The sequence below is a fragment of the Artemia sp. Qi Xiang Cuo genome, chromosome 1, assembly GCF_049724085.1.
Source record: "Artemia sp. Qi Xiang Cuo chromosome 1, ASM4972408v1, whole genome shotgun sequence".
Taxonomy (NCBI): Eukaryota; Metazoa; Arthropoda; class Branchiopoda; order Anostraca; family Artemiidae; genus Artemia; species Artemia sp. Qi Xiang Cuo.
In genome coordinates this window covers 16,039,118-16,066,595 of record NC_142794.1, presented here as the reverse complement: position 1 = coordinate 16,066,595, position 27,478 = coordinate 16,039,118, and the positions used below count along the sequence as shown (strand labels likewise).

The 27,478-nt window shown below is 35.2% G+C and overlaps 1 protein-coding gene across 4 annotated transcripts; it reads left to right on the top strand.

The window, feature by feature from the left end:
- The first annotated feature begins 735 nt into the window (after positions 1 to 735).
- Positions 736 to 26,332, top strand: LOC148956053 (DNA-directed RNA polymerase II subunit Rpb4-like). 4 transcript variants are annotated; one of them, XM_089091524.1, is made up of 3 exons: positions 736 to 844; positions 23,251 to 23,431; positions 26,057 to 26,332. In XM_089091524.1, the coding sequence occupies exons 1-3, from the start codon at positions 784 to 786 to the stop codon at positions 26,229 to 26,231; spliced, it is 417 nt and encodes a 138-aa protein (XP_088947650.1). In that variant the 5' UTR covers positions 736 to 783; the 3' UTR covers positions 26,232 to 26,332. The 4 variants fall into 4 exon arrangements, with proteins under 4 accessions (XP_088947650.1, XP_088947453.1, XP_088947512.1 ...); XM_089091327.1 differs by lacking the exons at positions 23,251 to 23,431; positions 26,057 to 26,332 and adding an exon at positions 16,834 to 18,841 and having other exon boundaries at positions 772 to 844; XM_089091386.1 differs by lacking the exons at positions 23,251 to 23,431; positions 26,057 to 26,332 and adding an exon at positions 16,834 to 18,841 and having other exon boundaries at positions 807 to 925.
- Positions 26,333 to 27,478: the final 1,146 nt, after the last annotated feature.

The window sequence follows — 27,478 nt, the reverse complement described above, 5'->3', positions numbered from 1 at the left end:
TCCTTACTTTCAGTTTAAAAAAACCTGTTTCTTTATTTAATTTACTTAGAGATGTCACAACCAGCTAATTGAATTTAGACCGGAAAATCAATAATTAAGTATTTAATACACCTCAATGGTAGCGACCAAATGTTAAGGTGTCAATTAAAAAAAAAAAAATGACAAGGCAAATTTCGGTGAGCTGTTGTCACCAAACCATGCAATAACAAAACAATCAGCACGTTGAAACGCTTTTCTTCACGGCTCGCCAATATTTTCTAAATGGCATAGCCTTAGTTTTCAGCTTGGGTTTGGGAATTAGTCCAAATATGCTATATTCAGCCACTCATACCGAACCTAAACTCAGCGACAGTGCTTTAAAAAATATAGCTGTTTATTCGGACCATCAAAGATGCAGAGAAAAATATAAGACCAATTCCTGCTAATTTTTTATATACTTCTTTTATTCTAAAAATTTAGTTCTGAACATTTAGTGGGACTTTGGGTTTACAGTAAAATTCAAATTTTAACAGTAAAATTGTTTCGCGAAACTTTCATAATCTGGCCTCTAGTCAGTTTTCTATCTGGGTATTGTCATAGAGATAAAAAAAGAAAGCCAAATTCTGCAAATTGTAGTTGCCTAACTCTATAGTTAACTTCAAAAACACTGATTTAAGAACAAAACAAATAGCGAGAACTAGAGAGACTCAGCCCTCTGCTATTTTCTATTTTCATATCCAGGGATGACTAACTGAGCGGCAACAGTGAAAACATTTTTAATAAAAGAAAGGCAGAATTGTAGAAATGTCTAGCACAGCTGTAGATGAGACAGATGAAGATGCTTCAATTTTACAGTTTCCCAGAGGTAATGACAAAATGTATGAACTAAAGTAGCTGAGACACAAGTCTGGAATTGAAGCTTTTGAGAAGGAAACATGTTAAGCAAGTAATTCTTACTTCATAGCTTATAAAGCTATGTAAAATAATCATATCTATCCTAGGCTAGCCTAGTTAATACGTTTTGACTGCATTTTCAATACATATTACCCCCCCCCCACTAATGCTACTTATTGGTAACTAAAGTCTTATCCTAAGTATAGCCTAGACCTGTCATCTATGGAATGTTCTAACCCTAGAAACAAGGAAAGGACATAGGGTAAATTTTTTTTCATATTATTGACTTATGAATAAAGTAAAAATGCCTCTCAATACCTTTTTTTATGCTCTTTCCAAATATAACAATCATTTTTTTCAGAAATGAACTTTACCCTCACCCCTAGGCTATAGGCCTACCAAATCAGGGTATATATTTGCACATTAGGGGAGGGGTAGGAGAACAGTTTAAAATTACCTCTCAATTATATCAGAAATAAAATTTACCCCCAAGTTTTAGGTGATGACCTCTAGTTCTTGAGTTGGGATTATCAGTAAAGAACAATGATGAGAGAATATTAGCCCTCATTAACTTATAGGCTAAAATGGCCTCCTTTCCATTTCTCCTGTAAACAAGCAGTCTTGCATGGTAGGAAAGTTCCCACATGCCAGATATCACTCTGGTGGCACATCTGTGGAAATCTCCAAAAACCTTTATGTCTTTTTTAAAATATGAGGAGACAAGAGACATTCCAACTTCAAGCTTAGGATGCACAAGTCCCTTATATAGAAGACTAACAACTTTAGGGGAACAAGTAGAAAGAGTATGCTTAATCAGTCATAAAGTTGACCTAGCACTAGCAGCAGACCTCTTTGCATGAATGCTGAATTTAGTTCATTGTCAATCATGACACCCAGATCTTGCTCATTATTTACATAGGAGATTAGGTGGCATGAGAAAAAATAAGAGCAACAAGGATTCAATTTGCCAAAGTGAATGATATGGCACTTGGCAGCATTCAATTCAAGAAGCCGAGCCTCAGCCCATTGACAAAGCAGTCAAAGATTATTTTGTAGAAGGGTATGATCATTGCTGGACATGATTGGTCCAAGAAGCTTCAGGTTGTCAGTATTGATAGTTGTTTTACTGCTGATAATGGAAGGAGTATCATTGATGAAGAAATTAAATAGTATAGGACCCATTACACTTCCCTGAGGAACTCCACTCAAAACATGTGTAGAGGAAGAAGGCAGGGGTTTCTATTCAAGCTTGACTGCATGCAATTTAATTACAAGTTGCTTATGACAAACTTTGTTAATAATAATAATAATATAATGCAAAACAAATAGACCACAGGACCTCTACAAAAATCTTTTAAATTGAAAACAAAATTGTAGGTACTTTCACCATAGTATTTGTCCAGTTCCTGCTTGAATGAGTTTGCATTGATGACTTCAAAGGGGAGCTTGTTCCAGTGTTGTTTTACTTGGTTCTTGAACACCCAACAGCCAATGTTGTTTTGAAACCTCTCTTCTTGAAGCTTGAGGTTGTGACCATGCAGGTTCATGTTGCTGAAGTTGAGAACATTGGTAGCCTGGATGTTTTCATAGGCATCATAGCAAAGCTTGTATAGCTCAATGAGGTCTCCTCAGTGAAGTCAATGAGCTAGTGAAAGAAGTTTGAGCTTGCGGAGCCCATCTTCATAAGGCAAGTTTTTCAGAGTTGGACAGAACTGTTACCCATATTTGAACTTTTTCGAGAGCTTTTATGTCTTTGTTGCAAAAGGTACGTGTAGTGCAATTATCATAATCAAGGATTGGCTCTACTAGAGCTTTATAGAGAATGCAAAGGGTCTTATCATTTACAAAAGTGAAGTTGCACCTTAAAAGGCATATAATACAATTTGATTTCCCAATAATGCTGTTGTAGTGGGCCTGGAAGTCGAGGTTGCTGTCAATGACAACTCCCAAGTCATGCTCCTCCTGTCATGATGTGATTGGTAAGTCTCCTAGTCTATATTCATAGTGGATAGTAGGTTTCCCTATTGTTGGCTTGTGGCTTTTGTTGATATTGATTTCCATCAGCCAGTTGGACATCCAACTATTGAGCTTGTCAAGGTCCTCTTGCAGAGATTGTGCATCAGGAGCTGTTTCGATTACTTTATACAACTTCTGTGTTTTGTTTACAGTAGAATCTCTGAGTTGATGCCTTCTACTAGATCATTGAGATACAGATTAAATAAGAAAGAGCCAAGGACTGAGCCCTGGGGAACACCACAGATAACCTCTACTTCAAGTGTGCTCAAAACTCCACCTACTGATACTGTTTCAGACCTTTCAATAAGAAATTGTTTGATCCAGTCAACTGTGGTTCCCAGACCAAGGTTGCAGAGTTTGTATAGGAGGTGACAGTGAGGTACTTTGTCAAAGGCCTTTTTAAGGTCTCAAAGCTTTAGAAAAATCAAGCAGTATCATGTCAGCAGGCACTCCCATATCAAGCAACTTAGTGATATGGTCATATGATGTGACAAGCCTATGGCTTCTTCCTTTATTGAATAAAGTAAATGATTCAAGGAGATTGGTATCAACAGATCTTCCTGAACAAAAGCCATGCTGGGAGCTGTGCAAAACATTGGTTGCTTCAAGATATCTAATAACTACAGAATTGATTTTACTTTCAAAAACCTTAACAACTGCTGATGTGATGCTAATGGGTTGATATTTTTTGGCAAGATTGTTTCTACTCTTTTTAAATGTGGTGTAAGAATTATATGTACAGTTTTCCAATCCAGAGGTAGTCCTGGAAGATTTGATGATAGCTTGAACAGCATGGAAAGAGATTGACACAAAACTGTAGGACACTCATGAAGGATACACTTGTGAATGCCATCTGGACCAGCAGATTTATTCAGTTTGAGGGATATAAGTTCCTTTAGAACTATTGTATCAGTAATCAGAATTGCTTTCATCTTATGTGATACACCACTTGTTAGTTGAAAATTTCTAATTTTGGCTCAGGATCAGCAACTGGTTGACTATTGTACAGGATATCTGGGACTGTGCATCTGCTGCTTTATTTTTGAGTTAAATAATGCCAGAAAGATTTAGGTTTATCCTAACATCCTCAACCAATTTTTTCCTAAACTCTCTCTTCAACTCTTTTATTTGGTTGGTTGTCTGATTACAAAAAGATTTGAAGACTTGATCTAGACTATCATTTAAGACAACTTATTCCAAAATAGCACAAATTCAAAAGCAAAAGAGCTCTGTTACTCTCTTCTTTGGAGCCTGAGCAGCTGTAGTTGTTTGCTCATTAGAACAAGAATTATTTAAAAAAAAATTGCATCATATGATCCCCAGTAAATTATTTTTTGACATCTCAAGGAGCAGTTCTAGCTTATGCCAAACTTCTGGACCTTGTTGAGGATTTTATTTTCTCAAGAATTTGAGCTAAATTTCTAAAATGTAGATTGGCTGGGACACATGCTATCTTAACTGCACTGTCAAAAAAACAGCTTTTAGAAAAAACACCTTAAAATATTAATACTTATGTGTCTTTAGTTACTACAATAGCACCCAAATAAGCTTTTTCAACTGAAATTTTGAACACTTTAAACTACAACAATCATGACTGGCTAGGAGATAATGTCTTATGTTCCAAAAGTTGTTGTATTTAGTGTTGACTTGTCTTTTACCTTCTGTAGGTTGTAAGTAACAATACAACCAAGTTCTTGAATCACTATGAATAGGGCACTCTGGATTTTGCTTCAATTGTGAAGACCAGACTATTGTCTGGTCTGTTCTATTGTATGTTGGCTGCTCTAGTATATGCTCCAAAAATTCTTAGTTTATCCAATCTTCTAAAAAATAAAGAAATCAAATTTAGCAATTTGTTTTGTCTTAGATGGTATACACTGAAAGACAAACACTTTAACAAGGGTATGCCAGAAATAATGACTACTGCATTAACTTATAGATGGTCAAGCACTGAGAAAGAATTGAGCAAAAATATGGAGATGGCAAAACTGTTACCCCTATCACTGACAGCTCAATCCACCAAGTTCAGTGACGTCTATACAGCTGAGTGTGATTGACTTCCATCCTGCTCAAGCGTGCACCCATGGGAGTAGCTAAAGGGGCTGTAGCCCCCCCTCCCCCTCAAGGAAAATTTACATTTTTTTAAAATCTTATTTAATCTGCTCGGTTTTATCATTCATTCCTTAGTCCCTACTCAAAACTTGCATTCAAAGAGCTAAAATAAACTTAAATTAATGCCATAAATACCATTTTTTCTATGTAATTTTTAAAGTTTTCCATTGGTTGGCCCAGGGAACCCTGGTCAACCCCCCCCCCCCCATGTTATTTTATGAGTTCACTACTGATCCTGCTCTGTATACAACTCTACCATTTATGCTCTGTAAGACACTCCTATTTTCTGTGAATCTCTTTTGACCCCTTTCTATCCAATTTGAGGGTTTGCTGCTTCTTGTTTAGCCCCCGTAAGGATTGCCAAAAAGCAACTTTTTTGTATATCAGTTGTCACTAAAGTATAACCTGCCTGTCCTAGCTTTGGTGCAATTATTTGTCAACTAGGCTTGCACTATTTCATGTCAGTGCAAGTTACTATCAGAGACACTGACAGATTTATTAAGAAAGATAAGAACAATGGCAGCAAGGTAGGTTACACAAATTAGGGTTATAACAATAACCACCAAGAATTCCAGCAGACTTTTGAATAACAGGGAAACTGACAGAAGCCTCATTATGTCATGGATACAATACTGTCATGCAGTCACTAGATAGAAAGCTGAGTGCATATGCTTCTGCAAACATCTTGGAGACACCCTTATAATAGGTAACTCCAGATGTGCTAAACTCCTAGTAATGTGAAGAGGGAATTCAGGAGTTACTAAGGGGGAATATACTCAGAAAAGAAGAAGAAAACCTTTATTCTCTTTATAGCCCAAAAGAGTGGGACATGGCCACATTTTTGTACAGCAAATTGTTTGATGTAGTCACTCCAATGAAAGCCTAATATTATCCTTTAGCAATTTTTCTGAAAATATATAGTATTCCCTCCTCAACCTTTTGAAGTTACCACACTTTAGAAGCTGTGATGCTGTCATCACCATGGCTTCTATTGTTCTAATCCTAGCTTTCAGAGTTGTCTTCCTAACTTTTTTTTAACTGCAAAAAGTACCTGGTTTCTTGACTGTTGTTTTTTAATCTTCACTGCATCCACCATCCCTACTGATAATGCTACCTATGTAAGTAAACCTATAAACTAACCTCTAAACCTCTAATTTGATCAACTCAGTGTTCTTAATATGAATTTTTAAACACATTCTTGCATGTTGAATTCTTAAAACCTGTAAAAATTCATTCTTTTCCTAACAGTCTCATCTGAGACACCTAAATTGTCTATGTTATTTGAGTTCTAGATTTTTAATTTGATACCATGTTTTCTTATAGATTGGTTTTGTTCCTTTAGATAAAGTCCATCAAAATAATCTATATAAACATAAATTAAACATAGCCCTGCTTAACTTCTGCTGCTTAACTTCAGCCAAGAATTCTTTGCTGAACATACCACTAATGTCACTTTCTACAATAATAATAACTATAGAGTTATTTTTAATTGCATTAATTATTTTAACAAGCTTATCTGGCATACCATGAAAGGATACAACTTTGACTAAAGTTTCTATCTGCTGAAACAAATGTCATAATTAGTAAAACCCAGGACTAAGCAAGTCCAAAGATTGAGTCACTGTCTAATTCTTAATCTAACCAGAAATTTACTCTATGTGTCTTCTCTGTGTAGAAAAAGTAGTTGTTTTATGATATTAATTTAAAAAAAACTTTTTCAAAGAAAAGTAAAGAGCTCCATTAAACCAAAAATGAGCAGAAATAAAGTCAAATAATCTTCCAACTGTAAAACTACCACAAATCACATCAATAAATAAATGAAACACAAAACGAATAACGAATATAAACTACAATAAATAACAGAGTCAAACTCAAAACGAGCAGAAATTAAGATAAGTACGGCTGACAACCACCATGCCTTCTTAAGACTAGAACATAATTTGTACTTTGCTGAAAACAAGATATATTTTAAATGTTTTCACTTTTTGACTTTAATAAAAAGAATTATTAAAAATTTTAAGGAATAAAATCAGTATATATATATTAAACCAATAATCCACAATAATTTGTTTGTTTTTTTCAGTAAAGTGCAAATTATGTTCTGATCTTAAGAAGGCATGGGGGCTATCGGCCCTACTCATGTTAATTTCTGCTTGTCTTGAGTTTGACTCTTTTGTTTATGGTAATTTCAATTCGTTTTGAGTTTTTTTTTATTTATTGATTGTAATTTTTGGTTTGGAAGGTTATTTGACTTTATTTCTGCTCATTTTTGGTTTAATGGAGCTCTTACCTTTTCTTTCAAGAACTTATTCTGTGGAGAAAGTTTTTTGAATTACTTTCTGCTTGTTTTATTGAAATAGAGTTTTCTTGGAAAAGAGAATATTTTGTATCTTTTCTTGGAAAAGAGAATAATATTTTTTATCTTTTCTTGGAAAAGAGAATAATATTTCGTATCTTTTCGTTTTTTTTTCTTTAAGAATCCATAGGCTTGCTTTTTGTATGTATGAGAAACTTTTTCAACAATTTTTTAACCCTGACACAAAATAGTATTGTTTAATTTAATTTTCTACCTCCTCAAGTTGACCTGAAAAATGAAACTTAATACCACTCCCAAAAAAGTATATCTATGCTCTTTGAAAACTTTGGTACACTTGCACTCTTTTAATTTATTTAAATTGTAAGAGCAGAAGTAGTAGTAGTATCCTTGACAGTTTTAACTTAATACCCCCAGTTGTTCTCAAGATATTGCTGAGGTGTTTTATTGGCAATTAGTTTTAAAGCATAATGGGCAAATTGCATAACTCTGGGGGGTTGATGTACCCAAATAACCCTAGAGAAACAGCTACTGGACTGTTCTACTATGCTGAAGAAAATGGCTGTCTCAAGATTTTGATTGGATGTATTTTGAAAATGAATGGACTTGGGAGAAGGGCTGCTTGCTCTTCAATCACTTTTCACTTTTTAAAATTGGCACTAAAACATTTAATTTCCAATCGAACTAGTTCCTTTAAAGGTTTATATGATATTTCTAGCTATTATAGACTAGTGTTGCCTATGATAATGCTTATATGCCCTTTTTAAAACCTGTAGGTATATAGTTTTTTCATTTAATTGAAACTTCCCCTAAACATTCCCTAAAAGTTCCAACTTAATGCCCAGTAGCTGTAATGGTAGTATGAATAGGACACACGTAGTGCCTTCTGGCTAGTTCAAAATTGGCTGTAACTTACCCTTAAAGGTCTAACTTAATACTGTAAACCATTTTTTAGATATTGCTCTGTCAACTTTTTGAAAATCTACATGCTCTTAGTTCATTTTGATTTAGTTCAACATCCACATAAATATTCCTTGCAAGCTTAACCTTAATACTCTTAGCTTGCATAGTAGCAATAGTTGTGTTAGTACTAGTAGCAGCATACAATGGGCACTAAAACATTTAATTTCCAATCGAACTAGTTCCTTTAAAGGTTTATATGATATTTCTAGCTATTATAGAGCAGTATTGCCTATGATAATGCTTATATGCCCTTTTTAAAACCTGTAGGTATATAGTTTTTTCATTTAATTGAAACTTCCCCTAAACATTCCCTAAAAGTTTCAACTTAATACCCTGTAGCTGTAATGGTAGTATGAATAGGATACACGTAGTGCCTTCTGGCTAGTTCAAAATTGGCTGTAACTTACCCTTAAAGGTCTAACTTAATACTGTAAACCATTTTTGAGATATTGCTCTGTCACCTTTTTGAAAATTTACATGCTCATAGTTCATTTTGATTTAGTTCAACATCCACCTAAATATTCCTTGCAAGCTTAACCTTAATACTCTTAGCTTGCATAGTAGCAATAGTTGTGTTAGTACTAGTAGCAGTATACACATGGCACCTTTGGTCTCTTCAAATTGCCCTTCAACACATACTGAAAGTTTCAAAATACCATCAAGCATTCCTGATATGTCCTCTTGACAACCTGTTTGGGCATAGTGCGTTTTGATTTAGTTCAACATAGATTCAATATATCCCAAATTTTTTCCCTTAATACCCTTAGCTTTAGTAGCAGCAATAGTAGTACCAGCAGTAATAGTAGTAGCAGCAGAATTAATAGTTGTAGCCTTAGATTTAGTGGCAGTATTAGTATTAGAAGAAGTAATAATAATGGCAATAGTAGTAGTATGAGTAGAAGCAGTACCATTAGGATGCAAATATTGTTGTTTGGTTAGTTCAACATCCCCCACAACAAGACTGGTTAATTTCAACTTCACACACCAATATTCCTTAGATGTTGTTGATAAACTCTTTTAACAATATTTATACAGGCAGCAGGTTGTGATTCAGTTCACCTTCTCCCCTCAAAACTTCACCTTCATACCCTTATGCATAGTTGTAATAATAGTCACAGTAGTAGTATTAGTATTACCAGTAGTAGTATCAACAGTAGTAGCACTATTACTAGGGTAAAAGTACTGATGATTCGACAGTGCAATTTGGGAACCCCTGTCAAAATTTTCCTTCAAAACGGAATAACTCTGCTTAGCCATGCCTTGGAGCACAATTTCTTGAAGCCGTTTTTGTATTTCAACCATAGGAAACAGTTGATACAATATCCAGTACATCCAGATAAGAAAAGAACATTTAATTCAGTCAGTTTCCTGTTTTTGACAAGAATGGAGCCCCAACAGTTTTTCAGGTAGGCAATGTCAGACTGCTGTTACTTGGTTATTTATTGCACAGAAAAAATGTTGGGATTAGCACCAAAGCATCAAGATACATCTGATTTTATCAGAATTCTAGTCACATTAGCTTTTTCTTGATAAAATTAAATTAAAATGGCAACAAAAATCACATTGTCAAAACCAGGTTCCAAGTGTCGAAAATTCTTGTTTAATTTAGTAGAATTCCAGGCACACTAAAAATGTTCCTGTAGTCAAATTTAGACGTAGATAATGCCTTCTATAAATTGGTTTATTTCTTTTGCAAATATCTTGTACTAACCTTGTCGAAATTTTTGACAGACAGCAACAGGCCTTGTTAAAATATAGGTGACTCTGTTGTGAAGGAAACTTCACAACATGTAAAACAAATAAGAAATGATTGGTGTCGAAATTCCAGGGTCCACTGCCGAAAATACAGCTGTCGAACTTATGGGTGCCCGCTACTGCCAAAAACTGTAGAGGTTCACATGGAAGTTATTGTCCTCTTCCCTTAGCGTTTATCAATGAAATTAAAAAAAAATCACAAATTTTGGTTGGAAGTTGAACTGCAGGTTGACGAGTAATCTGCCATTTTCTTTAGCGACAAAAAGTGAGAAGTCATATTTTGTCGGCAGGATTCTAGACTTTCCTGACAAAAGACAGTCCAAAATAAAAATTTTCATGCGGATTAGAATCGCTAATCACACTTTGAAATGGCCAAATGCTGACGATATTTGCACTCCCAACATTGAACAAATCTTTGCTGGACCATTAAAACTGGTAGGAAGTGGGCAATTCCAGATAGCGTTTGGAGATGCTATGCCGATGGAATATATGCAACGTTTAGAAAAAAGAAGATTTATGTGATCTAGGTCACAATATCATACTCCTCATGATTAATCGATATTGTTATACTAAATACTATATACTTGAAACAATTCTTTTAGTTTTATTACTTCTACTTTTGGATCAGTGTTTTCTACTTTTAAACATTAAAAGAAGTTCAAAAAAATTAAAGAAATAAGAATATACGTGTTAAATACACCAGGTTCTACCCACAAGCATTCCCAAAGTATTTCAACCCGTGTCAAGTTGGGTTCCGACCTGTGTCAAAAACAGGTAACTTTTTTGCTGTGTCAAATTTGTAGGTGAAGATGCTCTAATTTCGGGAAATCGGAGTTTTGTACCCTTTTCAGATAAAATTTCAAACTTCTCATCAAACAATTAAATTCCTAGATGCTTTTCTTAAATACTGAAACCCTTTTCAAATCAAAAGTATTTAAATTAGGAGTTCTGCAGTAGAAAAACTTTTTTTTTACAAAAACTGTCGAATCATCAGTAGACCTTTACCCTAGTAGCAGCAGTAGTATTAACGTTTTGCCTTTTGGTCAGTTGAACATCCCTCTCACCAAGTCCTGGAAGTTTCAACTTAGAACAATTAGCCATTGCTATGACATTGCTGATATGTCCTTTTGTAACCTGTATATTCAAATACTTTTTGAAATTTTCGTCTTAATGCTCTTAGCCTTACAAATAGTTACAATAGCAGTAATAGCAGTAATAGTAAATGTAGCAGGGGTGGTAGTATTAGTAGTAGCTTAAACATATTGCATTTTGGTCAAATGATTTTTTCCTTTAAGTATTCACTGAAAGTTCCAACTTAATACCCAAATCAATTCTTGAGATACACACAGTATGTATGTACATAGTGTCTTTTGATTTAATTTGAATTTCCCCTAAATATTGTAAATGTAGTAGTGTGGTAGTAGTAGCATTAGTGGTAGCAGTCAAGGCTATACCCAGGATTTTTTTTGGAGGGGGTTTTACTCAAAGATTTTTTTTGGGGGGGGGGGGCTACACAAAAAAAAAACAACTAAAAAACGCATACAAAATTTTTTATATCCATTTTTGTTACGTTTTTACCAGTCAGACAAACAATTTTTTTTTTTTTGGGGGGGGGGGGGTTCAAACCTCCCTAACCCCCCCCCCCTCTGGGTACGGCCTTGGTAGCAGTAGTTGTGGTGGTAGATGTGGTAGTAGTAGTGGCATGTAAATATTGCTCTTTGGGTCAATTGATGATCTCCCTTATCTTTTTCTGAAAGTTCCAAATTAATATACTCAGTTGTTCCTGAGTTATGCCCTTTTGACAGCCTGTATACATATAATGTGTTTTGATATAGTTCAACAGTTTCCTCAACATTCTCTGAAAGGCTCTCCCGAATGCCTTTTGTGTTTTTGGAAAGTAAAGGTCAAGCATGCATACCTTTCTCAATAACATACATCAAACAGTCCATGGTAATGAACTGTAAGTAAGGAGCAACCTGGCTCAATAGTAACCAAAACTCTAAAAAACGAAATTTTGATACCCATAGATACACCAGTAGAATCATATTCTGATGCTGATTTCAAATATATAAGTTTCATTAACTTTAGTTTTATCCATCAAAAGTTACGTGCCTGAGAAAAATTGTCTCATTTTGGAAAAAAGGGGGAAACACCCCCAAAAAGTCATAGAACTTTAATGAAAATCACACCATCGGATTCAGCGTATCAGAAAACCCTACTGCGGAAGTTTCAAGCTCCTATCTGCAAAAATGTGGAATTTTGTATTTTTTTGTCAGAAGAAAGATCATGGATGCATGTTTATTTGTTCTTTTTTTTCTTTTTTTTTATTTTCCCAGGGGTGATCGTATCGATCCAGTAGTCCTAGAATATCGTAAGAGGGCTCATTTGAACGAAAATTAAAAGTTCTAGTGCCCTTTTTAAGTGACCAAAAAAAATTGGGGGGGAACTTGGCCCCCTCACACGCTAATTTTTTTCCCAAAGTCACCCAATCAAAATTTTGAGATAGCCATTTTGTTCAGCATAGTCGAAAATCTAATAAATATTTCTTTGAGGATGACTTAATCCCCCACAGTTCCCTGGGAAGGGCTGGAAGTTATGAACTTTGCCCATTGTTTACATATAGTATTGGTTAATGGGAAGTATAAAGACGTTTCAGGAGAGATTTTTTTCTGATGTGGGGGGGGGGTGTCAGAGAAGGGGGTTAAGGGGGGGGAGGTGTCAGAGGAGGGGATTAAGGGGGGGGAGGATCCTTCCATGGAGGATGTTTCATTGGGGGAATGTAAATTTCTATGAAGGGGGCGCTTGATTTCCAAATATTATTTAAAAAGCGATAAGAAATCAAATAAAAAAAACTAGTTTTTTTCAACTCATAGGAAGGATCAGTATCAAAGATTAAGGGGAAGTTAACCTACCACGTAGATAAGGGGGGCTCCCTCGACGTTAACTCTTCAATGATTATTCTAAGTTTTTAGGTGCACTTTCAAAAGAGGTAACTTTTATGATTAACCGGCGATCGTGAACCAGAAAGTTATGATTCAAGCAAAATTCGAACTTTAGCGGAAAGAGCAAGGTATCGACTAGGGGGCAAACTCCCTAATATACGTAATAAAACATACGAATATAGAAGTTCTTTACGTAAGTTAATTCGTAAGTTACTTCAGAACAAAATTTCGAGAAAGCCATTTAGCCAAAAAAGTAAAATTAATATGCAAATTTCGTTTTAATTATTCATGGACGGTGAGCCAAAATCAAAGGTGCATTAATTCAAAAACGTTCAGAAATTAAATAAAAAAACGAGTTTTTTTACCTGAAAGTAAGGAGCGACATTAAAACTTAAAACGAGCAGAAATTATTCCGTATATGAAAGTGGCTGTCCCTTTCTCAATACCTCGTTCTTTACGCTAAAGTTTGAATCTGTCACACAACCTTATTTTTCAAAACGATAAAAAACTTAGCGTAAAGAGCGAGGTACATCCCCTTCAATATACGGAATAATTTCTGTACGTTTTAAGTTTTAATGTCGCTCCTTACTTTCAGTTAAAAAAACTGTTTTTTTTTTATTTAATTACATGTAAACAATGAACGAATTGCCTAACTTACAGCCCTTATCCTGACTGCGGGGAGGTTGACATTCCCATAGACGTATTTACTGGACCTTTCAACAATGCTGGACAAAGAAGCTCTCTTAAAATTTTGATTGGATTTGTTTGGGAAATGATGGGCTTAGGGAGCCGACTGGTTGCCCTCCTTTCATTTTTGACTCCTAAAAAGGGCATTAGAACTTCTGACTTCCAATTAAATGAGCCCCATTCAAATTTTATATGACCACCCGCTCCATACATGCTTTATATGCCCTGGTGCATAACTTACCGCCCTTGCCCCTGGGCTCTGGGGGTTGTTTCCACCCTGAAGGGATTATTGTGTGTTCTTTGGACTATTTTTAACAAAATGGCTATCTCACAGTTTTCGATCAGATGCGTTTGGAGATAAGAGGATGTCTTGGAGATTAGTTGCCCTCCATCTCCTTTGACGCTTAAAAAGGGAACTAGAACTTTACATTTCCAATCAAATGAGCCTCCTCTAAAGTTTATATGACCACCCCTTCCATAAAAACCTTATATGCTCCTTGGGCATAACTTACAACCCTTGCCCTCAAACTCCGTGGTGTTTTGTCAACCCCAAAAGCCTTGTTATGTGATCATTGAACTTTATTTCTTTTTTTGAACAAATTGGCATCTCAAAATTTCTATTGGATGCATTTGGGGAAAAGGACATGGGGAGGAAGGGGATAGTTGCCCTCTGATCACTTTGACTCATAAAAAGAGCACTAGAACTACTGATTTCTAATCCAATAAGCCTCCCCCAAAGTTTATACGACCACCTCTTCCGTATATGCCCCTGGGTATAACTTACAACCCTTTCCCCTGAGGGCTGTGGAGGGGGGGCGAAGGTTGTCATCTCTAAGAATTTACTTACTGGACCTTTGAACTATACTGAACAAATGGCTATCCAAAAATGTGACTGAATGTGTTTTGGGAAATTATGGGTTTGGGGAGGAGGGTGCAGTGCAATCACTTTTGACTATTAAAAAGGGCACTAGAACTTTCTATTTCCCATCAAATCAGCCCATTTTGAAGTTTCTGCGACAACTCCTTCTATGCGAAGTGCTCTGGTCTAAAAAAAGAAGCAATACATTGTGCCCACATTGCTCTGTACTTAGGCAGTTCTATTGCGCTGCCTTTGATATTGAGGCTGATTTCATACAGGCTGACTATCCCTTAAGCATAAGATGCTGATGCTTCACACTTCACCATTTATACCTTAAGGAATAAGAAAACATTCAGGTAGTTCATCTTTTCCAAAAGACTTTTCCCTTTGACAACAAAAGTTGCTTCAGCACGCTTACCATGATCTTCTTTAGAATTTGAGATATAACTTGATTCTTTGCTTTGAATCTTGTTAGGCTACAAAACAAATAAACTGTGCTGAAATGCTCCTTAGATGTATGGAGCAAGCTGCTGACATTCCCAAACAAACTATCTTTGCCTCCCAACAGACACAGCCACCAACTTTAAAAGGGCTCTGGGCTATTCTCATCAACTATGCAAAGCATGCAAGCAAACCTGCCATGTGAGACATTTTTCTTTTATAAACTACAGGCTGTGCAATTTTCATTGTCCTCTGGGCTATACAGCAGGAGGGGAATAATCCTGATCATCTGTGCAATTTTCCTGCATTATGACAATTTGCAAAATCATTAATTGCTGACAAACTCTTGGTTCCTATGTAATGATTCTAGTTGCTCTATGAGTCTTTGCTGTTCATTATGAATTTGAGAGTAAAAAAAGAAAACGAAAAAAACTGGCTCTTGAAGCATAAAAGCTTAATTAAAAAATAAAAAAATGGGTTAAATTTCTACTTTTGAGCAGGACCATTGTAATGATTAGTCTGGAAATTTCTAGCTTTTGGTTCAAGTTTAAATATTACTGTTAAATATTCAAAGAAGTGTCTCCCAACATTCTTTGGCATTGTGTGTTGATCTTGTGTTTTACTTGCATTTCATATCTTTATGCTTATATTTTAGTCATATTTCATGTATTAATCACATAACTTTACCTATAAGATGTATACAGTTCTGCCTCCATCTGTTCCCAAACTTACTTCCAAATGTTTTCTCATTTGAATGATATGATTTATTTACACATGTCCTAGCTCAGGGTCTTCAAACTTATGGCTGATGTCCTGGATAAGGAATCCAGTACTTTAGGATAGTTTTAGGGCCGTCATGGCATGCATTTCAACACTACTTTGGAAAGTAAAATTGTATGTAAATTCGGCCCATAATCTGAAAAGCTTGAAAACTAGTAATTTGTCTAGTAAAACTAGTAATCAAGTGTTTCAGTTGCCCTTTTTCAGTTGATATTGAAATATTGTTAAGTTTCAAATAGTGGGAAGCTAGATCGTTCTTTAGGTGAAAAGTTATTAGGCGGATTTTTCCCCTGTTTTTTTTTTTTTTCTTCTATTCTTTTTTTCATAATCCTGTTGTTGATAATATAAAAACTTTTATTTTACTGCCTTTCGAATTTTATTGAACAATCTGATATCTTACAAAGTTGAAATAGCAATGACTAATGTGTTTCAAAAGAGTTTTGAATGGAGAATGGAATGGTATATTTTTTTATATGTAATTTATGTCTTACAACACAAAATTAATGATGTTTTTGGGAAAAATTCTTTGATGTGGAGGTTTTTAAATTTGATATGTTACTACCCCCCCCACCCATCTGTTGCCAATGACTGATATCTTGTCTGGTGATTGTAAAATTAATATATACTAAAAGAAGAGAGTGAAAAATAAATAGGACCTTTTAAAAAGAGGTACAAATTAAAAAAAGTGAAAAACATAAGAAACAGTAAATTTAACAATAAATAAGTTTTGTTAAGTACCTTTTTTTGTTTTATTTTGCAGTTTTGTAAAATCGACTTTTTTATGGTTTTGTAGTTTTTCTCTTTCTTTTCATACTCAGCTATTACATCATAATGTATAGTGGGTGATAAATTCATATACCAAGTTGCAAAAGAGTTGTCCTATTTGGCCAGCCTGAATTCATTTAGGTTTAAAACAATAGATTAAACTATTAAAAGAGTTGGCTGATGCATCTTTGTTTGGTAAATATAGCACCTTGGACATGATCCATTTACAATGTTGACATTTGAGTGTATGTGTACTTATTTGTTTATTTATCCTTTTCATAACTATTACAATTGTCTGCCATTCCGAGGTTCGTCACTGTTTTCAGGTATGATGAGCCAAGTCAAGTTGGAAGATAGCGACTACTGTTTCGTTTGTCGACAACCTTTTCAACAAATTATAGTCAAGTGTGCCATATGTCGGAATGTGCATTTGTGTTTGGAGTGTTTTGCCCATGGCCCTAATTTCAACAATCACTTGAATAGTCATGATTATATTTTACTTCATAAAAACTTTCCTTTGTTTGAGGATTGTTGGAAAGCTTTTGAAGAAGAAGCTTTAGTTTAATAGATTGAAAAAAAAAGCGACGCGGGATCTGCTGAAGGTTTAAGTTTAGTGGGGAAAACTCAGTCTGAATGTATCCGTCATTATGAAAGTTGTTATTTAAATGGCGGACTTGTGGCCAGTTCTTTGATCCAACCAAAAGACCTTCGACATCCTGAGCCAATACCCTATGTAACCGGCTCATTGGAACCACCAAGGCCTTACTATGGAAGCAGTTTTTATAAGGATATGTCTGGTTACCTTGCTTGTCGGGCTGATTTTTCTCATGAATATAATGATTCTGCAGAAAGAGATCTAGCAAATACAGATTGCCTGAATGTCACTGATGATGTGAGCATTTCATTAGATCTTGCCATTGCTTCCATTTACAGTTCAGTTTTAAAAGATAGATTTATGAGAAAGGCTCTTGTTCGGGACTATGGACTAATCAATCCCTGCGGTGCAAATTTACTTGTCTCACGATATAGTGCAGTCCTTACTAGCAATGCAACTACAACACTATTAAAATTTTCTCCTTACATTAAAAGCATGGATTTCGATGCTCTGATGGAAGGCTTGTGCAGTGCTGTATTGTGCAAACGACGGATATTAGAACTTCAAAACATGAGATCCTTAGGAATAAGGACTCTGAATGGTATAAAAGTATATAAAAAGGCTAAATGTCTTCGAGACCGAGCACAAGAAGAATTTCGAAAAATTCCTGATTTTGCCTTACCCGACTTTGAAAAGGGAAGTGATAAAATACCCTCTTTTTGTTATAACTTATCGAGTAAAGTGAAACAACGGAAAAGTAATGCATCTGCACCTTTAGTTTTAGTTGGCTTGCCGGGATATGAAAAACTTAATCAAGAAGAAAGGGAAATGTGTTCAAGACTCCGGATACTTCCGCAGCTATATTTAAAGTTCAAAAGTACTCTAATACAAAGATGTCATGACAAAGATGGCCTCACGTTGATGCAAGCAAGGAGCTGTGTAAGGATTGATGTAAACAAGACACGTCAAGTCTATCAGCTTCTAGAAAAAATGGGGTGTATCTATAAGCCAGATGTGTAATGATGATCTTGGGTCTGTTTAAGATAGTGTTATGGAATAATAAAGCTTTTTTTATTGTTGGTAAAGTAGTACATACCTCCCTAGGCTTAAACTGAGACATTTAAGAAGAGAAAGAATTGTAACTAAGACAAGGTTCAACCCTATAATGTCTTTCCAATTGGGTCCAGCGAACTAGATTATCATCTTTACAAATTGTGAAGCATATTTACTATTACTTACTGAATATTCACAAAGGTCATGGTATTTTAATCCTGCGATTTGGACAGAAGGATAAACTTATTTGGGTAAGTGGACCTAAAGGCTGGGGACCCCCTATGATTGGTCTGAAAAACCTCCCAGGAAAAATCGAAAAAAATAGGTCTAAAAATACCCCTTTTTTAGGTTTTACCTCCCCCCTCTTCTTATAAGCATTGGCACTCATACTTCGGATTGCATCAAACATGGCTCTCATTTCTGGCGAAGTACGGTTGGGATCTGACGTCCTTTCTGGTTGACCGTCTGATTACAAGATTTTATCGACACCTTTCCTGTCCTCCATAGAAGTCAAATAAAAAGTCCTTAAAAGGGGAAATAATGATCTGAGCTCTTTACCCCCATTGAGTTTAGTTGAGACCTGGCAGACTCTTATAGCGTTAATGGTTATGAAGACTTCACCGTCTTTCCGTCATAACTAACAACGGGTAGAATAATAGGGAATTTTTTGCGTTTAACAGAACTCAAACGAATGCTTTGAACCTCTGTCCAAGGGCTGTCCTCAGCAAAACGCCAAATATACATATATATATATATATATATATATATATATATATATATATATATATATATATATATATATATATATATATATATATATATATATATATATATATATATATATATATATATATATATATATATATATATATATATATATATATATATATATATATATATATATATATATATATATATATATATATATATTATTATATATATATATATATAATAAAGTTTATCGCAGATCATTTCTGGTGTTCATTCTCGGTATGAACAAAAAGCTCCTCCAACTTATTTCTGCATTAGCGGGTTAGTCTGTTTCCGTCAATCAATGAGAAATGGTTACAAAGTGCATTATTCGTAATAGCGGGTGTCCACTTGTTTCGTGTCGAAGAGAAATCTGACTTGTCTACCCGTGAAAAGATCTAATGCCGCTTATGTTTCTATCTGCAAAAACGTTCTCTGGAGCACTCGCACCTTGGTCTGGGTTTTTATAATGGGTGAGATAGGGTATGATCATACTGCTAGTTCTATTAACTGTGCTGGGAATAAACGAACTCTGAATTGTATGTTTCATTTAAATGATCCCTAATAAAAAAAAAACTGTTTTTTTAACTGAAAGTAAGGAGAAAGATTAAAACTTACAGAAGCTATTCTCCACCTGACGGAGACTGACCCCTCCTCTAACCTTCGCTCTTTTCGCTAAGGTTTGATTTTTAGTTAAAGTATCAAGGACACTAAAAATGAAAACTGGTTCTTTAAATGGGTTAAGGGAAAACTTACACAACCATATACGTCTTAAAAAATTGGGAAAAACTGGGATTTCAATTTTTAATGAAGAAGATCTTTAATTTTCTTTCTTTTTTTTAAAAAAGAAACAGCCCGCCTGCTGTTAAATAGAAGAAGAAGAAGAAATAAAGAACTTGGGTTAAAATTCAGCGAAAAATGAATGAAAGATTTATCATTATGGAGCTCTAGAAGTGTAACTTTCCCAATTGATTTCCGGTTGTTGTTGAGCGCGTCGTTCCTTACTTGCCGGTCGTTACCACGAACTGTTTGAAAAAATAAACTCCATTTAAATTAAAGTTATGACAATTCGAATCCATTTTAACATTATTCTTTTCCTCTAACATCATTTGGACACTTTCATTTTATTCGGTTAAAGAAACCCCTTCTTTCCGGAAAGATTTGTTTTTCACAAAGACTCAACAAAGGAACAAATAAAAAAAGCCGTAACAATTAAGCTAAAAGGTCACAGTAATAATGTCTTATTTTTGTGAAGCACTTGCATTCAGTATATCAGGTAACTTGGGTCATGGTTGTCTCGAAGAAAGAAAAGAATGCGACTCAACCTTTTGCAAGTTCGTCAATAGGTAAAATTGTTGTATCTGAGCTCTTTGAGGAAGGCCTGAAAAGGCTAAGTTTTTATTTTTATTCGTTAGCCTATCTATGATTAAACTTGGTCAAAATTAGCAGCTAAGAATTTTGTTTTATCTTTTGACGGTGTGAGTCAAATAGTACGGGTGACTTATAAGAGTGGTAGATTTGTCTTTCACAAAGACTCAACAAAGTAACAAATAAATAAAAAAAGCCATAACAATTAAGCTAAAAGGTCACAGTAATAATTTCTTATTTTTGTGAAGCACTTGCATTCGGTATATCAGGTAACTTAGGTCATGGTTGTCTTGAAGAAAGAAAAGAATGCGAACCAACCTTTTGCAAGTTCGTCAATAGGTAAAATTTTTGTATCTGAGCTCTTTGAGGAAGGCCTGAAAAGGCTAAGTTTTTTTTTTATTTGTTAGCCTATCTATAATTAAACTTAGTCGAGATTAGAAGCTAGGAATTTTATTCTATCTTTTGACGGTGTGAGTCAAAGAGTATAGGTGACTTAGAAGAGTGGTATTTGGCACTAGTGTCTACCAAAAAACTTGACGCCATCTAGCGTTCGGCGAAACTTGACATTTTTTAGCCTAATTATGAGAATCGTTAATTCAATTACTGTAATTGGTAAACTTACGGTAGTAATAAGTGACTGACCTAAGTTCCTGAGATAAAAACGATTATTAAGCTTGAAAAATGCATAGTGTCACCAAATGCTAGATGGCGATGATCGTTTTTGTCGGCACTAGTGCCAGTTTTAGCTCATGCTGTTTGAGCTTGGAATTTTGTTATACCTTCTGACGGTTTGAGTCTCTTGCAATGCAAATGACAATGTAGATTGTGTTGCTCCACACCTGTGATCCAGTGGTCCACAGTTTCCACTCTTATAAGGTACTCATGCTGTTCGAGCTTGGAATTTTGTTTTTACCTTCTGACAGTTTGAGTCTCGTCCAATGCAAACGACATTGTACATTTTGTTGCTCCACTCCTGTGATTCAGTGGTCTGACCACTGTAATCCAATGGTCGGTGGTCCTCACCTGGGATCCAGTGGTCACAGTTGCTACATCATTTTACACGGCTTAGGCATCGGAGGTTTTAGTTGTGACCGGCAATGAAAACATTATATGATGTTTTCATTTTATTAAGAATTTACTACTTCTAGATGTTGTAAATGTGGCGTTACAAAGAACTAATGGTATGTTAGGAATGTGTTTATTAATTTCTTAGATAAAAGCTGAGTATACCATTTGATGCATCTCTTCCCAAATATGCTAATCGCCTAACGTTGTAAATTTCATTTTGAACCCTGAAAGAATTTAGAATATTTTAATGTCAGGTTTGATACTTTTTTTTATCACTTTCCCTTCTTCGTTGCGCTAAAAATTGCCGATTCGATTCTCTGTCTATTTTGTCGAAAGAAAATAATTTATAATTTGACTCGTTTCCAGTAAAGTTTATCTCACTGATCTTTTCTTCTTTTTTTTCGATACAACTTTTTCGCTGTAAGTTTATACCGTAAAACAGGAATCCGGTAGAAAAAAAATCTCATTAATTGATGGCTCATAATGCCAAATAAAGCACACTTAAAAAAAAGAAAAAAACAGAAGCAGACTTTTGTATATACTTCAGGACTGTATCCCGGCCCAACGGCAGTGATTTGGAAAGAGCATTGAATGGGAATTTGGTCCATTATTCGTCAAAAAATAATCGTAGGTTATCTCGTGCTTAGAACCCGCCCGTAAATTATTGACAATGTAAAAAATGGGGAAGTTAAAAGATGTATAAATCTAGGATATTTCCTTTGGAATTTAACCTAATTGGTACTCCTTTAGTATACCCACTCTTTTATATATTGCTAGTTTGGTTAACGCTAATGAAATAAAATAAAATAGGATGAGTATATAATAGTTTAGAAACAAATTTTGGCTATATATTTGCACATTAGGGGGGTTGGGGGCAAATAATATACTAAATACCTAACTTAACCTAGGTACCTCCCCCCCCAAAAAAAAACAAAAAAAAACAACACTTTAAATATCGAATACGCAATTAAAACCACGCTATACATTGTATTTCTCTACATCCGTGTGTTGAATCATCCCGTCAAAACGGGTTTGTTCAACGCTTCTCGAGTTTGAGATATAAAAACAGTAGGTATACTAAAGGAGCACCAACTAATATTTTTTATATATTCGTTAGTTAGCATAATTTTTGCTAATCTTTTCTGGAGTATCTAGATCAGTTGCCCCCAACTGATTATGGATCCTGCCCCACCAAGCAATTTCTAAAATCCTGATCCCCCCTCTCCCGTGATGTTAACCTTTTATCAGTCAAAATTTTACACGTATTCACCTAAAGGAAGCTTAAAAGGCTATTAACTTGGTAATTTTGTTTCGAGTCGTCCTCTAGGCATATTTGATGCTAGATGAAAAATATTGTCTTTATTAAACACCTTTTATAGAATGTATGATGTTTTTGCAATACATGGTCAATTTTTACTCTTTAAATGCAGATGAATGTGATGTCATTCACATGAAAAGTGTTTTTTTTTTAAACTAATGCTCTAGATCTTGAGTATAGTAAGCCAAAAGATGCAAGTCCTGCCTATGACCCATCAAAATATAACCATGTCCCGTCGGTGGGGCCTGAATCCAACGTCGGGAATCATGGCTCTAGATATTTATAGATTTCCCATATATTAATTAGCAAGAGTTCCTAAGCAAGGAAGATGTGAATTAGGTTCCAAAGAGGCACAATTTTACTTTTCTCTTAATTGATACAAAATAGTCAAAATTTTTAATAGCCCTGGAGCCAGAAGTAATAAGGGCATTAAAATAAGGTCCTGGTTGCTTACTTGCATAAAAGGGGGAGTATGCCTATCCAGTCTTGCAATTATCTGCTACTATAGTATCATGACAGAGCTTATCTTATTAATTATGACCCAACAATGATTCCACAACAGGTTGTACTCCTCTTTTATTCCACTTTTAGAATTTGAGAATGCAGAAACGCTGATGTTGTCGGAAGTTCATACACTATTGGAGTACCGAAAATCTCAGAATGAAAGCGAAGAAGAAGAGCAAGAACTCTCAGAGACCTTTCTAAAAACTCTTGCTTACACACAACGCTTTAGTAAATTCAAAAATAGAGAGACTATTACTGCTGTGCGTCAGTAAGTCTTTGCATATCTTTTTTTTTATAGAAAGGGAGAGGGTACTCTTTAATTTATAAATACTACTACCACTACTACTAACAACAACTTGTTGCAGCACCGAGCCACCTGAGGCCAACACAGCCGTGCACGCTCCTCCTCCATCCCAGTTTCTTCAAAACTTACCTATACTACTATAGGGAGGCAGCCCATAATAGATTACTGGCCTAGGAAAAGTTTTTTTTAGCCCGAAACAGCTGAACAATCAATAAAATCTAGAAAGTAAAAACCCATTAATCAGATTTGATTGCAGTACTGTGTCATTTACTAGGCTGTCATTTCCTTGAGGGGCGCCACTCCTAAGGTTACCGAGTGTTGCCACTTGCAGTCATGGATCTGATGGTAAAGGGTCCACCATGACCATGAAGCCACACGAGAAGGATTTCCCTTTAGGGGACAAGGGAAGGAGTTTATGACGGAGCAGAGACCCCAGACCATCTCTTGACGCCAGAACAGCTCCAACCTTTTATACCCAGCCTATCCTCGTCTAGGTATGGCTATCACAAGCTATAAGAAAGTAATTGCAAATGGATTTAATGGTAATGTGACCTTAATCGGAAGGAGTAGAGTGAAGCTGTGATATAAGTAGGGTCAAGTAGGAGTGGGCGTGCCTGTACTGGCCTCCCGTGGCTTGGTATTGCGATGACCTGAAATTAATGTAGCCGAAATGCAGAATATAGTACTAGCTGAACAGTTTTTTTTTTTTTTTTTTTTTTTTTTTTTTTTTTTTTATAACTCAGAAGGAAAAATCCTGTGCCTGCTTTGTGTGTAGAGTTCAAAGAACTTATTGCAGGTTTTGTTCGAATCGCTCTTTCCAATATACAATGTTAACCTTTTTCGATATCGTTTCTGTAATAACCCTCTTTTCTGTTTCTATAATAACAATAATTGTTTTTTTGTTTTTTTTTACTGTAGTCACAACAACTCAAATTATTATAAAATCTCTCGAATTATTCATGTTGTCTCCAGGGAAATTATCCCCATTACAGTGACACAGGGATTTCCAGGAATTTTAATTGGGAGGGATGGGGGCTAGACCGTAAAACAATTACCGTGTCAAATATGTATAAAACTGATCATTCTCTCACCATAAATTTACTCAATCTATCAGCTATAGAAAGTAAGATCGAGCCATATTTTTCGCACAGTTTGTTGTTTAACATAGTCAGTCAAACGGGCATCTGTGACTATCCTTAGATAATTCCTCTTGAAGACATTTAGCGATAGTTCCTCTGCCTTTCGAAGCACCCTCGTCTCAGAACCTTATTTGACAGTTGTCATTACCGTAGCTTCCAATGTTCTTATCTTGGTGCGCAACCTTATCTTCCTATTCTTCCAAACTGTTTCAACTGGAAAAAACACCCTGGGCATTGGCTGTTCTATTTTTTATATTTTTAATGCGTTCACCATCTTATCACCATAACTTCAATAACCGTAAAGCTTGGAAAGGGAATAAACTTATAAAACCTTCTGAATTCATTAAGAGTCTATGAAACAATTAATAAGGCTTCAATCACAACTAGCGTCAATTCACGAAAACGGGGAGGGAGGAGGAGAGTTGGACGGCAATTTTGTTGTTTTATTCAATGGAAATACTAAAAAGAACATTTTTAATGGAAATACCAGAAAAATGGCATTTCTCAAAATCTGCCGGGGGTGAGAGAGGGGCTGATAGAAAAATCTAAATGCGACCCTCCCCACCCCAATCGACGACAATGCACTTATCATGGGGAGTAGAATGTTGATCTAGACGCTATGAATAGCTTCAAATATTCCTTAAGTTATTTGCAGTTTTTTCATTTATAATACTTTGCTGTGATTTATCTGATTATAATGTAATTTTTTATTATTATGCTTTGATTAAGTGATAACAGCACTTATTTTATTTGCTGTGAAGGATGTTGGCCATGCCTACACTCTGAATAAATGCAGAAAAATAGGACTATCCCCGAAAGCGTCAAAGCTTTAATTCTAGCCATTTCATAGAACATACACAATTAGAATTTTATTTGATAATACAATTGAATCAAGCAATGTATTTGGCTATATAAAAGTATTATAGTAGCAGATAGAAGTACGATTTGCCAATTTAACAGAAGTTCGACGCAACTGTTGAGCTTCGATTCCTTCAGGAATACTACAAAATCACTTTAGTATTTCTCCAGTAATATATGTCCTTGTAAAATCTTTGGTGTAAACAATGTTGTGCAATAATAGCTAATAAATAATAATTAAGTAGCTAAGTAAGTTAATAACTTTGAGCATTAATTAGTGATTACGTAAACAATGTAGACCGGTCAAAATATTTAAATCAAATATACCAAAACAGTAAAACATAGAAGAATCGAACTAATGTTTCCGGTCATTTTCTTCTTAGTTTAACGTTTTATCTGCATTTTTCTCTAAGTCTTTATAGTTTATTCTTCTTATACTTTTTTCGTTCGCCCTGAGAAAAATTTGATTGTTTTTATTAATTAATTATTTAATTTTCTATGAACTCAAGTCCTCTTTCATCGTTACTAGTCTTATTTTCCGAGTATTAGCTATGCTTTGTGAGATCATAATTTTCCATGTGTTGTTATTTAGGCTGCTGATGTCGAAAAGATTGCACAAGTTTGAGCTGGCAACGCTGGCGAATCTTTGTCCAGATAGCCCAGAAGAGGCTTCCTCACTCATTCCTAGTTTGCTTGGACGATTCCAGGAAGAAGATTTGCGTCAAATTCTCGACGATATTACAACTAAAAGAAGTTTCCAATATTGAACTTCCCTCTATTCTCTCAGCCTGTTTATGTTAAGTGTAAAGATATAACTATGTATTCATATCTTTTTCATACATGATTAAAGTAAAGTGCTTCTGGTAAAGGTTTGAACCAACAAAGTTTCTACACTTTGAGGAAAGCCTGGGAAAGTTAAGTCAAGTGCTCGTTATATAGGAATCGATCCTGTTCCACTTGTCGGTGAAGTGTGCATAATCGTTAGGCATCCCCTTTTTGATCCATCTCAGTTGAAAGCACCAGTTGCTATAACTTTCGGTGCAATCTCCAAAGTAAACTGCGATTGACCAGAACTTGATTATTGCTGGGAATATGATTTACTTTTGTACAACTAAGGTATGCTTTTTAAAAGGTAGCTTCAAGGCAGCGGGTTTCGGTATGAGTACATTATGGAGATAATATTGTTGAAAGAGTCAGGTTCGTCGTTTGGCTTCTTTTTTAGTTATTATTGTATTAGAGTTGGCGAACTGGCTAGTATCTTACGCTGCACGCTAACCAAAACGTCAGTTTTTTCATAAATACAGCGTTTTTATTTTGTAAATATTGTTTTCCGGTTTCAGTAAAACCTTTAACATTAGGGATTTGTCAAAAAACAGGAGGGAAAGTTAGGCAATCTGTCGAAATAAACCAATATAAATAGTCGAAACTTGACACCAAACCTGGTAAATGAGAAGAAGAATGTCACATTTACTAAACCACGGACGAATACAGCATTAATGTTTGAACAAGGGGGACACAAACGAAACTTGTGGTCCCCCATGGTACTGTTTGTCCCTTCACCCCTGTAATTAGCTCAACTTTAGACCTTTTGGGGTTGAGGGCACGTGCTCCAAAGACCCCTGACTCAGCCCCTCTACCCAACTCCAGATAAAACTACTGCTTGTGCATTAAATAAAATGTGGAAGTTATGTATTGAAAGCGTTTTAGAACATATTTCGTTTGGTTTGGCCTTGAACATAATTTTAACAGTCTGTCAGATTGTAAATTTGACAGAATCTCAATTTTTTTAGACTTGTTGTTTTAGAATTTTAAATATCTTTGACGGAGGCATTTCATCTTTTCTTGCTTAATATATTCAAATTTGAGTACTAAATGCGTGTACTAGACTGTTAGACTGTTACATTTTTAGATTATGGCTTTTCAGTATAGTTAAAGTGACGATTTACGGTTGGGCCTTCTCCGTTATGGAAGAAAACAAAAGCTACATTTTCGTGCATAATATAAACAAAGAGAA

Excerpts from the sequence above, each read along its gene's own strand:
- LOC148956053 (XM_089091327.1), top strand. The coding sequence starts at position 17,298 with ATGTCTGGTTACCTTGCTTGTCGGGCTGATTTTTCTCATGAATATAAT.